Source organism: Molothrus aeneus, chromosome Z (assembly GCF_037042795.1).
Source record: "Molothrus aeneus isolate 106 chromosome Z, BPBGC_Maene_1.0, whole genome shotgun sequence".
Taxonomy (NCBI): domain Eukaryota; kingdom Metazoa; phylum Chordata; class Aves; order Passeriformes; family Icteridae; genus Molothrus; species Molothrus aeneus.
Window position 1 is genome coordinate 38349279 of NC_089680.1, and position 16855 is coordinate 38366133.

The 16855-nt window shown below is 40.7% G+C and overlaps 1 protein-coding gene across 1 annotated transcript in view; it reads left to right on the forward strand.

Moving 5' to 3' along the window:
* The window catches only part of LOC136569227 (chondroitin sulfate proteoglycan 4-like), a 33565-nt gene extending 31079 nt beyond the window's left edge, over window positions 1-2486 (forward strand). Inside the window, exon 10 of the mRNA XM_066569581.1 lies at window positions 364-2486. Within this exon, the coding sequence (XP_066425678.1) occupies window positions 364-2414 (2051 nt within the window). The 3' untranslated portion in view covers window positions 2415-2486. The remainder of the gene's footprint in view (window positions 1-363) is intronic.
* The last annotated feature ends 14369 nt before the right edge of the window (window positions 2487-16855 follow it).

Below are 16855 nucleotides of genomic sequence, written 5' to 3' on the forward strand. Positions count from 1 at the left end.
GCTTGGAATGCTGCATTCACTGCACCCTTAGAAATGAGATAGCTACATAGGTTTGATGCTATAGAAGATATTTTGTTTTCTATAATGGTAGGTGAAAAACACTATCAGAAGCTTTGAGATACTCATATTTCTTTAATCTTAGTGTATGCATCGTCAAAAATGTTGTCTTTCATATCTGATTGTATTTTAAAAGTAGTGATAATATATTTTTGCCATGACATGGAAATCAAGGATACCATGGAAATCAAGGATACCACAAAGGATAAAAAATTTTTGAGCGTTATCAGTGTTTGATATGTAGTTTCTAAAATAGTGCAACTATAAAATGTTCAGTTTCTAAGATTCTCTTGTCATTTCTGCCAGGTGCCATAGTCCAGGAAGGAGGTAGAGTATTAATCAACAAAACAAATCTAGATGCTTCAAACCTATTGATTAAGCTACCTGATGTACAGCGCTCCGCATATGAGGTCTGGTATCAGGTTGTGTCTTTACCCCAACATGGCATGATTGTTGTTGGAGAACGAAACGTTACCAAAGAAAAGCCTAACTTCTCCCAATATGTACTGGACAAATTTGGAATTATGTACATACATGATAATTCTGAATCTCTATATGACAATTTCACTTTTGCTGTTTGGTTGAACCTGAAGAGCAAGCCTGCTACAAAGCCCCATAGTGAAGTTTTAGAGGAGATGTTTAATATCACTGTTTTCCCAGTGAATGACCAATCTCCAGAACTGAAGACTAAAAGACTGCACTTGAAAGTCCTGCAGGGAGATGTGTCAATGCTGGGGGCAGAGAATCTGAAAGTTGAAGACTTAGATAATGCTCCAGCTGAGCTGAAATACACCATTGTTAGCAACCCCAATAATGGTTACTTAGCAATGATAAGCAATCTCAGTGTCTCTATAAAAAATTTCACACAAGCTGATGTTGACAGTGGTAAAGTGTGGTTTGTACAGGATGGAAGTGCATCTTCTGGGGTGTTTTATTTCAGTGTGACTGATGGTAAACATCGCCCTTTATACAAACTGTTCAGTCTTGAAGTTGTACCAATTGCTCTCGTCCTCGTCAACCTTACCAATGTTGTGCTGCCACAGGGCCAGACATCTGTCACTATTACTGACGTTCAGCTTTCAGCCATCACAAATGGAAAAAGCACTAATATTATGTATGAAATAACTCAGCCACTCAAATACGGGCACCTCATGATTGGAAATGAGCAGGTTACTAAATTTGAGCAGGCAGATTTGTACTCAGGGAGGCTCTCTTACCACCTGACAAATCTTACTGCTTCCAGTGATGTACTGGAGTTTATGCTTTTTACTGCAGAAGGCAATATAACAGGACAAGTGCTGAACATCACAGCGAAACCTTTAGTACAAATTGTGTCTGACCTGCAGATTTCAAATCAAGCAGCTTATAAATTTGGAAACAGTGACCTGGATGCTTCTGAGCTAGCCAATTTGACAAATAGCAATCCTAGATTTGAAGTGATAGTGCCCCCCTCTCACGGGAGGATTGTTAAGAAAAGGTTTGTAAATGATGCAATGTTTGAAGATATTCAGACGTTCACCCAGGCTGACATTGATAGTGGTGTTTTGCTTCTAGACATAGACACAAACATGACGGGCATCGATCTGTTGAATGACTCATTTACATTTATACTCAGGGCAGATGCTGTACAGCCTGCTGTTGGCTGTTTTCAGTATTCCATTGTGCCACACAGTCCTCCACTTGTGCAGGGTTTTACAACAGAAGTGCTTTTTCTAACCAGCATGACCACTTTCAAGGCTGACTCTACCTCAAAGGATGAGGCACTAGTCTCCTCACAGAATGAAGAGCCTGCAATAGCACCACAGAAGACTGAACCAACCAAGTGGCCAGGGCAGAATCACTGGGGAAACCTACATGAAGAAGGTCCCTTGCTAAATCAGGCCATGGGAACGAGTGCATCTGTGGAGTTGAAGATGACAAACCAGGTTAATGCCAGGAGTCCCAGAGAGCAGGCAGGTGAAAGCAGCCCTTGGTACATTATTATCCCCCTCGTCCTGGTGTCTGTCCTACTCATGATTGCTGTTACTTCTGTGTGCATTTTGTTAATGTGTCAGAAGAAAGAGAAGAAAAAACCTTTAGTCAAAAGTCAAACGGATGCAATCCTCAGTAGTGCAGATCGATGTCTGGAACGGAGTTTGACTGTGCCCTCTGTCACAGTGACTCCTCTTCTGAAGGGGGCTGAGAGGAGTACAGCCTCTGCATTTGTGGCAGTAAAACATGAGCAGCTGCTTCCTACAGTGGCTTCTCCAACTACAGAAAGGCATCTGAAAAACAGTTTTTTAAATCTTGATCCTGAAATGATCCAGTATTGTCGAAAAACAAACCCAACTTTGAAGCAGAATCAGTACTGGGTATAGTTACACCAGTTTTGCTCATGCTAACTGATGTCATATGGAAAAGTGAATATACATTGTTGACATATAATTTGTTCTTTATTACACGCATTTATTATAGGTTAAATGATACACTGTGTGTTAGATAAAATCTAAATACTTGTGAACCTGTGAAATAATAATAACAAAACCCCTACTGATTACAGTAGCCATGACAGAAGATTTGCAGTTGGTATGTCAGCAAAATTCTCACTTAATTCAATGGGGAATTTGGCCTTATGGATTTTGAGTGCACCCCATGTATGCAGTATTTTTTATTTCCCATGAAGGGTAAAATAGAATGTTCTGTCATGGATTATATATTTTTTATTGAATTGTTGGGGTTTTCTTTAACTGATTTTGCTATAAAGGTCTTTTATTCCTTCTGAATCACTACTTCTCTTTGAAGAACTTCAAATTGTCTCAATAAGTAGTTTTTCCATGATGCTAATTTCCATAATGTAACTTTAACCTGAAGGCTGTTCAGAGGCCAGTAGTAAAGAAACAAAACTGCATATTTTGACAGGTCACTAAACTTGATATCCAGAATTCAATTCAGTAACAACAGTACAGCAGCGAATAAGGATTCTGGTGGAATACTGTGAGATGTTGTTGGGTTTTGTTTCGGTTTATTTTTTCCTGATTTTGTACTGAACTCTAGCCTTTAGTGTCTGAAAACTGCTAAAATATATCCTTTAACTCTACTCCATATGGCAAAAATTGAGTATCTGTCAGTCAGCCTGTCTGCTTAATTACCTTTAGGCTTAGATTATGTCTGGATGTGCATAAAATTTCCTGCTCCTGAGAAACAGGTAAATTCTTCGAGTGAAGCAAACCCAATTTTCATTGGAATCTGTGTACTCAAGCAGATGGCAGTAGAATCAAGGCCTGGGCTGCATACTGTCATGGGTCCTGAAGCTACTGACAGAAGCAATCCTGCAAGGTACTATGTATCCTCTTTGGAAGTTTCACAGTTTACCCCTCATCTTCCAGAACACTGAACAAATATGCCTTATGCACTGCTACCAAGTACCAGGTACTCCAACTTTGCTCTGGTGATAAAGTGTGCAATAATTTCTGTGCAAAGGGAATATTACACTCTTTTTGAAAATCCAAGCTCAGTAGTGATGTGCAGTCTCTAGTTAAGACCCAATTTTATTTCCACTGAGAACAAATAGTATAATTCCTGTTGACTACAAAGAATGAACTGTCTTCAAGGAAATGGCAGTGTGATAATAACCAGTCTCTTACTAACAATCTCTTATGAACTTCTCATCTATTTTTCACCTTTAAATTGATATGGGTTCCATCCAGTGTCTTTGTAAAAACTCTCTTCTCAGCAGTCTCAGCACTGCACCCACTCAGTAAACACTGGACTATCATTTTTATTTAGGCCTAATTTTATTTAGGTACTGCCATTTTCACTTTTATAGAATGGATGTGCTGATCTCAAGATCCTTGGTGCTATTAATCTCATACTACTTTGTTTTGGATGCTGTTTAAAATTTTTGATGATTAAGTGTTTCTGTCATTTATAGATTCTAGTTATGGGAAATTTCACCCACAAGGTGGGCCAGATGTAAACTGTGCTTACTGCTGTGTTCTGGGAGCTGAACACAGGAGCAGTGAGGGTAGTCCTCATCTCTACTGCCTCTGCCTTGGGCAGAGATGATTGTGGTGCATTTTTAGAGGCCACTTCAAGAAGAGTAGTCCATGACAGTGGAAAGTATACAAGCCATGTCTTCAGCTGATCAAGTTAGAGTACTAGAGACTAAAGGTATGAACCCTTCATATGCTCAAACTAAATGCATTAGAACCTTGTTACACAGTTTTTACATTTGTCATTACTCTATCTTCCCTGATGCCAGTGTGGAGTTCAAGCATGTGATCAGTGTGAAGGGCTCTGGGTGTTCGGTGTCACAGCTGGATCTCACTGTAGATGGTGGACTCTGTGTGGTGGACCTTTTCTGCTTTCCCAGAGGAGGTCTCTGGGACTTTTCTGAGCAGCTCTCAGCCAGAGGTGGTGTTGCCAGCCACCACAGGGACACCCCTGCACCCTCTGTGGAGGTACAGCTCTATGTCTCTTGCATTTCCTGGGACCCCTTCTACCAACACTGAGCAGACACCAGCGTCCTCCAGATCCCAGCCGTCAGGTGCAGCCTGCTTCCAACACCGTCTAGACAGTAGCAGCAACCTGATCCCTTTACACCTTCTCCAGGACACACTCCAAAGAGGAGTAAAGAATTTTAATCTCAGCACTTTTGTAACACATGAAGAAGCCTGCTTCGCATTTTTCTGGCTCTGGGACCTTCCTGTGAAGAGCAAAACACACGTCATGCTCCAGATCCTTCCAAGCAGTGCACCTACAGTTTGATACCAAAATAGTGCACTGCTGAAAAGTCCTGAAGTCTGGTGACAAAATCCACAGTCAGCTTGTGACAGGGTGAACAAATATACAGAAATTAAATGTGTACTTTATGAGATTTTGATAAGTTTATCAGTGTAAAGACACTGTGCCTTAATTTGTGGTGTTCAGTGTGTGGTGGAGATGGAACATAAGGCTGATGTAGTGCTGGTGGTGTAAAAAATGACACTGTGACATAATAGTCAAAAAAACTGCCATTCAGTTATAACTCTGCAATTCAATGGGCATTCTTGAGTTTGAGCATTTGCACGGTAGGAGAGAAAAGCACTATATAAGAACATCAAAAAAGGTGGTAGAATTTGTGCTGGCTCTTTTGGCTTTAGCATAAGGGGCTGAAATCTTGCTCTCTTTCCGAAATGGTTTTGGTTGACAAGAGATGTTCATTTCCAGTAAATTAGCCATTATGGGATTATATCTTGTGCATTTTGCTCAATTTTTAAAGCATTGAGGGTTTTTTCAGTTTTGTTTTTGTTTTTATAGTTAAAATCAGCCTTAACACCTAATTAATCAGGGAAGTGTGCCAGCATTCAGTTTTCTTCCTCAGTTTTTGCTGCTGTGAGACAACTGTGCCAAAGTGCCTGCCATATTATGGAATGTTTTGATGAAAACTTTGTATGAATGTAAGTTTATTGTTAATCAATGATTACTTGGTTTAATGCAAAACGCAGAGACGATATTGTAACTGATAATTACATGAGAATTTAGCTTTATCCCAAGTATGAATCCCTAGTAAAAAAAACCCAAAATTAAGAACTCTGATTATGTTACACTTTCCCTGTGGACAGTGCAGAATAGTCTTTGGCAGAGGATGGTTTATCTTGTTCATACATAGATATGTAATATAGATAAATCTGCTCTGGCTTAGCTAGTCTAGGTTTGAGATGATAAAAACTAGCTGGCATGAATCTCATACTGGGTTTCCTATACCACAGTCAATCTAAAAAATGCAAAAAAAGCCTACCCCATTTTGTGGTTATGGATTCTTTTGAGATTCTAGGAACACACATCTTTTATGGTCAGAATCTGGGTTGAATATTTTGGTTGTTTCCCTTGCCCTTGAAATTGTGTGGGTTTTTTATTGGAGATGGGGTTTCTGAAGGATTCCCCTTTTTAGCAAATGGAGTTATAAAGTGCAACATGAAAGTGCCTTGAAAACGTATATTAAATCAATAAACTTTTTGTTTATAATCCATGCTTATAATTGTGCTTTTTTTAAAGACCTCTGAAGTGCAGAGACAGAAGAGAATCCCATTGCCAGTAACAGCGTTCTTCTGAGTTTTCTAATGTATTTTTTAAATTGCACATGTGCTGGGGTGGATGCTGTGCTGTGCCCAGTGCCTCTCAGTGTGTGTGGCTGGAAAAAGAGGCACTTCTTTCTCACTGTGCACCTAACCTGGCCATGTCCAGCACTGGCAGGAATGTAACATCAAAATAAATGCATTGGTTTGAACTTGCTCAAACAGGACTGCACTGGGTTTATTTCAGAAAGATTTTCTGTTATTTAACTGCATCTGATTTTAAAATATCAAGTTCTTAAATACATTAATGTTAATACATTAGTGCTGTTTCTTCTTTGATTTTCATCTTGATTGAAAGTACTCCCTCACTCCAGCCTCGCTCCAAATATACTCTTGAACCCCATTATTTTTCTCAATCAGAACTTAGCTGGTTTGCAGTTGTTCTTGTAAACTGAGGTAAGGAACTTCCTCTTGAGACATCAGAAATGCTGGTGGCCCTGGGGAGCAGCTTCCTGTACACCATGCATTAGTGCCCTGTGCAGAGAAATCTATCCACAGTAATGAGTTGTGTCCCCCTCCTACACCTCACAAAATACTGGTTTGGAAAGAAGAGAAAATAGGACAGAAATGGTCATAAACCCTTTACATTCCCCTTTTATTTATGTATGGATGAGGGCCAGGTACAACTTTTGCTGCAGTAGCCTTTGCTACCTTCTGCAATTCCAAATTCAGCAGAGAGTCTACTTACGTGGCCTCCAATCTGCTTTGCACCACTTTTTTCAAGTCAGTCCTTGTGATGCTATGTTGAAATACATTCTGTGAATATTTTTATACAGGCTGAAAATAATTGTCCTGGCATATTCAATGGAAACTGTATTAATTTATCTTCCCTCATTTCAAGCTAAGTAATTCCTGCCAGAGCTTGCATATCCCAAATGCAGTCCCAGAACAAAATGTTCTTTCATTGCAACTGGTGAAATCTATATTTTCACATCTATTTGTAGGGAGATTCTGCATGGTGAAATGCTTGCTTTACATGATCATTTCCTCATTTCTAGTCTTCCTGCTTGGTTGTTTCTGTGGGAATGCTTTATACATGCTGGTAGGCATTGCTAGACGTGAAATTATTTGCAGGTTGAGGTTTTAGCTGTGAAGCATTTTCATGGCTTCACAGTGAGAGGGGCATTACTTCACATAAATTTGTTGAGGAAAAACAAAGGAGGAGCAGATTGAGAATTGGGATGGGAGTGTCAAAACTCGTTGCAAGAACACAGGCAATAGATCTGAATAAATTAATGCAACGTAAAACGTGTGACTGATCACACGTGCTGGAGTGATTTGCTCCAGCTCATACACTTCATCTTGCATAGGTTCAAGATATGGTGCATGAAAGCACATTAGGAAGAAAATTCTCGAGACAATAAAAAATAAGTAATCAAAAGCTTGCTTTTCATATACAAGTATAGACATCCAAGTACATATCAATGAAAATGAATCTCTTAGGGAGAGGCATGTAGGAAGCTGTTTTGAGACATGCAAAGCCCCTGGGAAGCTGCTTTGCTGGCAGTGAGTGCTGAGGAAGGAGTTGGTTAGAGAGGCAGGGAGAGATAGGAGGATTACAGAGGCAAGCTTTCTGGGATTAGATGGAGTTTCTAAAAATGGGAAGGTCTTTTGGAAGCAGACCCATGGGTTTGTTTGAAAGACAGAGGTGATGTGCTGGGCTGTGCCTTGGGCAAGCAGGCTATGATCCGCCACACTGCCTGGGAAAAGAAAGTGTCAAGGTGAGTTTTGCTCCTACTAGAAGGGAGAGTCCTGCTTAGGCATGGGGGTCAAGAACTAGAAGCTCAGTTTGCCTTTTCTTTTGTTCCCTCTGTAGCTAGAAAGAGCTGTTATTTCTATTAGAAATAAACAGTGTATGACATGAACATTCTGAATTTTGACTTAAGAAGGTTCTTTCAAGAAGTCCAGATGTGGAGTTCATCAGATCAGATCACTAAAATCCTTCTTTAAATAACCACCACCCAGACTGGCTGAGTTAAATTGCCTAGGACGTAATTCAGATGTTAGGTCTGTTGACATGAATGTTACCTTAAAAATAGAGTTGCAGTGTTCCTAGTGTCTTGTCAAAGTGCAGAAAGGATCAGGATGGACTTGCTTTGGATTTTGACTGATTGTATTAATTGGAAGCAATTAACGATTAATGGTAAATCTAGCAATCTGCAGATACAAAAGGTATTTATAAGTAAGGCAGCAGAAGTGTTGATTTTGAGCACTGAGCTAATTACACAGACAAAAATGGACCTGAGCTTAATCCTTGAAGAAATGAACGTGTCAGGAGAGCTGATCGCATTTACACACGGTTGCACAAAATACTGTTGAAAAGCAGCATGAGGATTAGATCAGGCGTAAAAGTAAGCAGAAGTGGGATGAATCAACTAGAACAAACAACTGCCTTCTTCATTAGCCATCTGAGCAAGACATTGACTCAATGTGTATTAGCCATTTAGTCCTATACACTTCTAAGAATGCTGCAATATAATTATCAGCGAGTGCCCATTTTCCTTCCTGAAGTCACCTTGTTCCTGGTTGCAGCACTTAGGTTCATTTAGTCTTCTCTATGGTGCTGATTTCTGGGATCCAGAGACATCTCCTTGGTTCTCATTGTGGAATCTGCCCTCAGAAGACAAGTACTTCTGTGCATGCCATTCAAGAACAAGGAGGGAGGTAATGGTTGTTCACCACTGATCTCTGTAATGGCCTACTCTAATCTGAACCCCCAGTTTAAACTTAAAGGCACTTTAAATCCATTTCTGTTTTATTGGTTCCCCAGGAAGCCTGAAAGGTTGTAAAATGGCGGGTTCATGATGCCTCTGTGTGACTCCACAGCTCAGGAATCAGCAGCTTGTTCCCTCAACACCAAGCTCAGCTTGTGCTGTGCTTGGCAGACCTTGGACATTTAGCAGCCTATTTCATGTCCCACTAGGCTGCTGCACAGACAGAGGGCGAGAGCCTTCACTCACGCAGGTCAGTGCAGCCTCTCTGCACTCCTCCTGCTGTTAGAGAGAGGCCCTCTCCTGCATCTTCACTGCAGCTGCAGAGGAAGAAGTTGCTCTCAGGGGCTGTCAGGCAGTGGAGCCCTGACCTAGTTTCACAGATGTCCTACTGCCACCCTGCTGGGGAGTTCTCAGGCTGGCAGCTGTAATCAGAGGGCAGTACTTTGCTAAGAAACGCCTCAGTAGGTGCTCTGCTTTAGAGTTTTATCTTCCTTAAAAAAAAAACCCAACAAACCAACCTCTTTTTTGAGAAACACAAACACAGAAAAAGAATATATAAACACAGATATATATATATATATATATAAATATAAAAATATATATAAATCAGACCCTCTGTCAGATATTGGAATAGTTGTAAACAGTGCATCTCCTTCCAGGCACTTGTGCTACAAGCTGTGTAGGATGGATGTACATACTAAATGCAGTTTTGCCCATTACCTCAGTGGTAGTTTAAGTCATTCTTCATTTCTTTAACAAGTCTGACTGCCTAGGAATTCATGTGTCTCTCTTAAGTAACTGTTATGTGGTTGAATTGCTCATTGGCCACAAGTCACCAATACATGTTTATATTATGGGAAAGTTCAATGAGAAGATGTTCCTGTGCATAGATTTTGGAACAGAAAGTTTCTTGTTCTTCAAATATTTGAAAGTCTTTGTAAGTCCAGACATCTTGGAGCTGATATGTGTATTTCAAAGAATAGCTTGGCTGCTGCCAACAACTTGTCTAACTTTTACCACTCTGGGAAAAAATACACCAACCCTGTTACATGTGGGTAACTGTAGAATAATTTGAAATAAATAGCAAAATTTATTTTGTCTAAACACTCTTTTCTGGTATGCAAGATAGGACCTGCTTATTTCTTAGCTATTGATAAAATAAAGCAAAAATGATGATGCCAGTTGTTTGTACAGCCAATGCAGAGTCCACTGAGACTGACTGCCTTTCTTTAGCAAGTGCAGAGCAGCTGTAACTGGAAATGTGTTTGGATGCTGTGTGGGTAAATCATCCAGCTGGTTATACTGACAGCATATGCTTAAGAAATACAAAAGCAAGAATCCAGCAAGTATCTCAAAAAGGTGTTTTATTTTCTTGTTTACGGTTTCCATAGAGGAATGGATGTTGTTTTTTTCTTGTTAGGAGATACTTATATTTACAAAGCATTTGACTGAGCTCAACTTTTTGTCCTATGCTAGAATAGAAGACACAAGTGACTAATAGCTTCTACATAAGCACGTGATATGGAAAGGGGGAGATGCCTGATTCAAAGTCTCTGCAAACTGCCTTTGAAGATTCCACAGACACAGGAAATGGCATGGCCTTTCTTGCTTTTAGGGCAGACAAACAGGATGCCTACATTCTTTGAAAATAAAATGGATGCTGGAAATTTGGATGGTTACACAGCAAATCTGTAGGCTGTCTGATTGGAAGTGACTCCTCTGTGTCAATTTGCTCCTTCAAACCTGGCTCAGGGGGATCTCACACAGAGGTGTAATGGGAGCAAGAACTGTTAGCACTAGGGTGTTGCTCAGCCTGTGAAATCTCCTGGGTTGGCCATAAAAAGGAAGAATATCAAGTGAGCTCTTTTACTCTGAGGATAAAGAGCAACAAGGACCTGGAATCGTCATACCTGCATATTGATGACATACACCAGCATTCACTAAACCTTCAACACCCCAGCCAGAGTCTGACAGTGCCTGGTTTCACTGGAAGGTGCTGAAATCAGAATGACCTTTCTTTGGGCTTGCCTGGGATTTACACTCTACTGACTGATGGAGGAGAGAGCCTGAGCTGGCAGTTCAGGGTCTGAAGTGATCCAGCTCTAGCCTACATATTGCCACTAGGTTTGCAAATCCCATATACTCTGGGAAAGTCTTGGTGAGGCTAGATAAGGATCATGATTGGGGCATTCATGTAATATTGGGGAAATCCAGATTTAAACCTTCTGTCTCTGACTGAGAAAATGTCCCCTTCACTCCCAGAAGAGAGTCCAAACCTGTGAGCCATACAGGCTCTTCGCAAAAATACTGAAGGAGCAGGAGGACACTAAATCATGCAGGGTGCTCTCCAGACAACCAAGACTTCACTAAGCCAGGTGAGTGTTCTTTTTCCATTATTATGTGCAAAAAGCAAGGGAAAATATGTTTTCTTGCCGATGATTCTCCAGGGCCTTCTGGGGAGGACTGCTGAGCTGGTTTAGTTGTTACCTGAGTCCCTGACTGGTGAGTGCTGGCAGTTCATGGTGAATGGAGACTGGCCCTGTCCTGCAGCCCACAGCTGGAAACCAACCTCTCTTTCATGACACAGACTTGTTCCTTTGGTTTGACACAGGCAGCTCCAGGTCTGTATCAGTAGCTACTATGAAAAGTTTTTTCAGATATCTAATGCTCCATGTCTAACACATTACCTTGATGGTTTTATTTGTAATTTTTTTTTTTAATGTAAAGCAACTGACTCCCAGCATGTTTTTGTCTAAGTATTCAGGTATTCTGCAACAACATCATTGCATACATTTTCTTCTCCAGACAACCACCTGTGGATGTTAATACTAAGGGTTTTTCTTTCCCAATTGTTTTACGACTTCTTTTGTTATTTTCAGTTCTCACATAAATAGTCCCACAGAAATCATATCATCACACTTTCCTGCAGCCCCAGGCAAAGCAAATTTTTGGACATATTACTGCCACACAGCAGTTAACCAACAGACACATTTTCCCATTGCCTTTGCAACAATGCTTATTTGGTTTTCAAATTTTGATGGGTTATATTCAACTATGTCTTCTTTGTCTTGACAGATTGTTTTCCAATTGCTGCTCTATCTTCTTCTGTTTTCTCTAACATCCAATAAATGGGCCCAGCTGGCAGCAGATGTGATTTCACCATGGTAGAGTCTCTTTCTCAGATGAGTACAACACAAAATCACACTCATGCTGTTTTTGAATCACTTTGCAAGAGGTTATTTTGACTTGCTTTTAAAAATGCAGGAGTCTTCACAGAATACTGCCCAAACTTGCTGCTGAATGAACTTTTGTTAAATGCTACTTTTTGAGAGTGGGAATAATAACATAAGGGTGCAGAATCCCTTGTGACATCTTGCTAGGTTTCTCAGGTTTGTACATTTCAAAACCTGGTTCTGTACTTACCTGAAAGCAATACAAAGAGCTACACATGTCTAAGCTACAAATAGGGTAGGGGCAATATTGGCACAAATTAAAGGCCCCATCAAGTATAAAAAAAAAGATTTTTATTGGAAGCTGATAGAAAATGTAATCAGCTCAAATATTTCATTTGGCATGGTGATCTTTTGCATATAGTAAGGATGGTGTGAGGCGATGACTACACATTAGGAAAAGCTGGCATAACAGATGTGTTTGTATAATGCTGTCATCTCTCCATTGAGTTTTCCAGATTTAATGGAATTTCCCAGTGTCTTGTCTGTGCTTTCCTTATCATAATGAAATAACTAACTAAAGCCAGTGATCATGTGGTACTGAGTCCAGAATTTATCAATTCTTCTCCTTTCCTTGTTCTCATTAACAAGGTGGTAATTTCTTGAATATTAAATGGTGGGAGATGAGGAGCAGCTTCCTGTGGTTGTGTATTTTATAGGCCCTGGTTCTGCCCTTGCTCAGCTTCACCTTCACCTCCTTTCCCCCAGTCTTACACAGAAAACATTCAGTGTTTCCTGTTGCTGATCCAGAGCTACATGTGTAGGCCCTGCAGAGGGATCTGGGCAGGCTGGATCATGGGCTGAGGCCAATGGTGTGAGGTTCAACAAGGCCAAGTGCCAGGTCCTGCTCTTGGGTCACAACAGCCCCAGGCAGTGCCACAGGCTGGGGCAGAGTGGCTGGGAAGGACCTGGGGGTGCTGGTGAGAGCAGCTGAACATGAGCCAGGCTGTGCCCAGGTGGCCAAGAAGGCCAATGGCATCCTGGCCTGGATCAGCAATGCTGTGGCCAGCAGGGCCAGGGCAGGGATTGTCCCCCTGTGCTGGGCCCTGCTGAGGCCACACCTCCAGTGCTGGGTCCAGCTCTGGGCCCTCACTGCAGGAAAGGCACTGAGGGGCTGGAGAGAGTGCAGAGAAGGGCAATGGAGCTGGGGCAGGGTCTGGGGCACAAGTGCTGTGAGGAGCAGCTGAGGGAGCTGGGGGTGTTTATCCTGGAGAAAAGGAGGCTCAGGGGTGACCTTATCACTCTCTACAGCTGCCTGAAAGGAGGCTGTGCCCAGGTGGGGTTGGCCTCATCTCCCAGGCAACTAGTGACAGAATGAGATGACATAACCTCAATCTGTGCCAGGGGAGTTTCAGGTTGAACTTCAGGAAAACTTTCATCATGGAAATGTTTGTTAAACAGTGGAACGGGCTGTCCAGGAATGTGGTGGAATCACTGTCCTTGGATGTCTTCAACAAATGACTGGATGTGGCACTTAGTACCACTGTCTAGTTGCCAAGGTGTGATCAGTCAAAGGTATGTTTGGAGATTTTTCCAGACTAAATAATTCTGTTACTTTGTGATTCTGTGATTCTGTGTCTTGACAAACCAGCCAAAATGTGCCTACATGCTGGCCAGATGGCTGCTGCCTCTTCAAATAGAGACATTGAGATGGATCTGACTTTGACTCACCATGAGATACTAAATTTGGCTTCTTTCCCCTTTTAGGCTGCTAATTTTCCAATGAATTTGTAATAACTTGTCATCTTTGAGAATGCTGCACCTCTCTCAAACTTGGCTCAAGGTGGATGTTGCACTGAATTTGGAGATGGGAGGCAGACAGGCAGATGGCATGGTTGTACAGGGGTGGTTCCTGTGGAAAAACAAACTAGAAAAAAAGAAATACAATTCAGAGTTCAGTAATTTTTCGATGTTTCTTATATTGAAAGACTGAAATGTAAAACAGCTACACCAACAGTACCTATTAACGTGGATATTTGTAGATAATTGAAGAGTGAGGAATTGTGTTTTAAGACATGTTCTGTGATTGTCAAAGATAGATGTTATTAACACACTGCTAAAGTTTTCCCTCCCCTTCTTCTTCCTGTGGTACTCTTAGTTATTGGGTTATTTTTTTCGCCCCTTCTGACTCCATTTTTTCTTTTCTGAACTTCATTTGCAAGAGGAGAGTGGACTTTGGAAAAACCTCCAACTGCATTCACACGTAACCATATCTGAGGAAAAAAAAGACAAAATGAAGTTTTTCCTCTTCATGGAAATCAGTGACACTGAACAGGACCTGCATATGAATGCAGATGACAGTAGAAAACCTGATCAGTGTAACTGGTCTGCAGCTCAGTTTTAGGTCAAAGAGGATAATCTTAGGCTCTAGTAGCTTAAGGAAGAAGTATTATATCCATGCAGCATTGATAGGAGCAAAATGAAATTGATTTTTTGATGCTGATGTCCATGTTTGTGAAGGAAGGAACCTAGACCAGTGTTATAGTGAGGAGAGATATTTGAGGAAATCAAATTTCTCCCTCTTGTGAAAATATGAAGAAGTCACAAATATTTTGCTTTATGAGAAAATGACCGAGATCTGTCTTGTTGATGGCCTGTAGTAGGTTAACAAGTAACCAAGGTAACAAAAAAAGGCAGAGTGAGTAGAAAAAATTTCTGCTGCACAGCTTAAGCATTGCAAAAACATACATGGGAACATAATTTTACTGTTATTTGGAAGTCTTCAAATTGAGCCTTCAAATTGAGCCTTTCTTAAATATGAAGACCTGAAGACATTCACAGGCTTGACCAGACTAAGTCTGAAAAATTATGAACTCAAGGGCAGAGTAAAATGTTGTCAAGCTGAAGTGCTGTGCTGAAAGAATGAAGTAAAAATGAATGCCAGCAGGCAAGCAAAGAGACCTACTCACCTCATCTCCTTGAAGAAGGGGGACATGAATGGCTGGCCTATCCTGATTCCTGAGTACATCCTCATGGGCACAGCACAAGAATTCTCCCCTTCCTTGCCTCTACTTTCTCCCATTCCAACAGTCTCCAGTTTCTGGGTCCAGTGAGGGTAGGTACTGCCTGCCTGAACACATGGGCTTCTGCAGTGGTGGGACGATCATTCAAGTCTTGACTATTTCACACTTTGCTCTCACAAACAGGCTGGTGTCAAATGTTCTCCTAAAATAACAGTTCTTTACCTCTTGGATTCAGTCTATGGTGTAAGTATTCTGCCAGGCATTTTTGAATCTAATCAAAGCCACCTTAAATTTTAACGTTGGCCCCAGTGCATTCAGTCTCTGTCCTAGCAGATGTTTTTCTCAAAGACTAGTCAAGTTTTGGTTTGGGAGGGAAGTTAAAGGCTTGGAAGGAAAAAGCAAATCTAGAAGGGTTGCCCTGTACTTCCTTAGGCTTTTGGTAACGGATACTCTTTTTTGGAAGAGTCAAGGAACCATCTGTCTGCAGCTGGGTACCTGTGCAAAGCCCAGCAAAGACAGTCCTCACCGTGCTGTGCTCCCTGAGCACAGCAGCTCTCCTACTGACCAATGCAGAGACCTTTGGGTCATTCCCCATGTTTAAACAGAAGAAATCACTATTCCTTTTCAAAAGGAAATGACATTAGCATGAAACTTAACCTATCTACCTCAATGAGCAAGGCAGAAACTGTCTACGGTACCGAAGAAAAATATTCTACATGTTTTGTCCTGCATTTTCCCACTATGTATACTGCTTACATTCTTGGAAAAATGAATAAAAGATGTTTCTCACTCTGTTTTTAAATTCCTAAAAGGCATTTTTATTGTATAACACCTAGCTGCTGTTTAGTGTCCTCAATGAAAAAGGAGAGTAGTCAGAACAGGTATTTGTATCAGTGGCAATTACCAAAGTAATTGATAAAGAGGCCAGAATCTCTGGGGATATGCAGGGTAAGTAACCTTTCCTTAATGAACTTTTTTAGACTGGTAAACTGTGTAAGGTTGAGCCTGTAGGTTTTTGGCTTTGTTTTTTCTCGGACAAAAATGTGAAACACCCTGATGCCAAGTTTTTGGTGTTGCTGTATTTCTAATTATAAAATGGCTTAGGCTGGAAGGGGCCTTAAAGTTTCCTAATTCCACTGCCTCTGCCATGGGCTGGGACAACTTTCACTAGACCCAGTTGCTCAGAGCCCCACGTGGTGGGTGCTGTATGCCTGTCCTGAGCATCTTAATCAGGAAATAAATATTTGTGTTAAATTAAATGATGGAAAATACAAATAAAACCAAGATGATTTATTTTTAGAAAGCTCATTTTCTTGTCTTTTGACACTACTGTTTTGAATTATAATAGCTAAATTGCTAGGGTGAAAACAATGTAAATTATTACAAAAGAAAAAAACCCCAGGTTTAATACCATTAATTGCAACTCAAGAAGTAAATGACATGAGCCTTTCCTGTTATAAAAATTCGCAGTATCTTATAAGCATGATATATCAGCAAAATAAATAAAATCAGGTTTCAGAAAATTTGTTAAACATTTAAATCTCAACAACAAAAGATTATTTTGAGCAAGAACAGATTTGTTGTGGGTTTTCTGCCTCAGAGTGGAGTTTAAATTAGATTCAATTATTCAGTAGTTTTATGCTTTTTAAGGCCGTTAGATGGTAATACCATCCCAGAAGAAACTGTTTGCCAATCAATTAGAGAGATTCCTAATGGGTTGTTTTAGAATGTACCCAGTTATTTGGGTTACATTAGTAACGGCAAGAACTATATATTTGAGGTACATATTCAAAGCT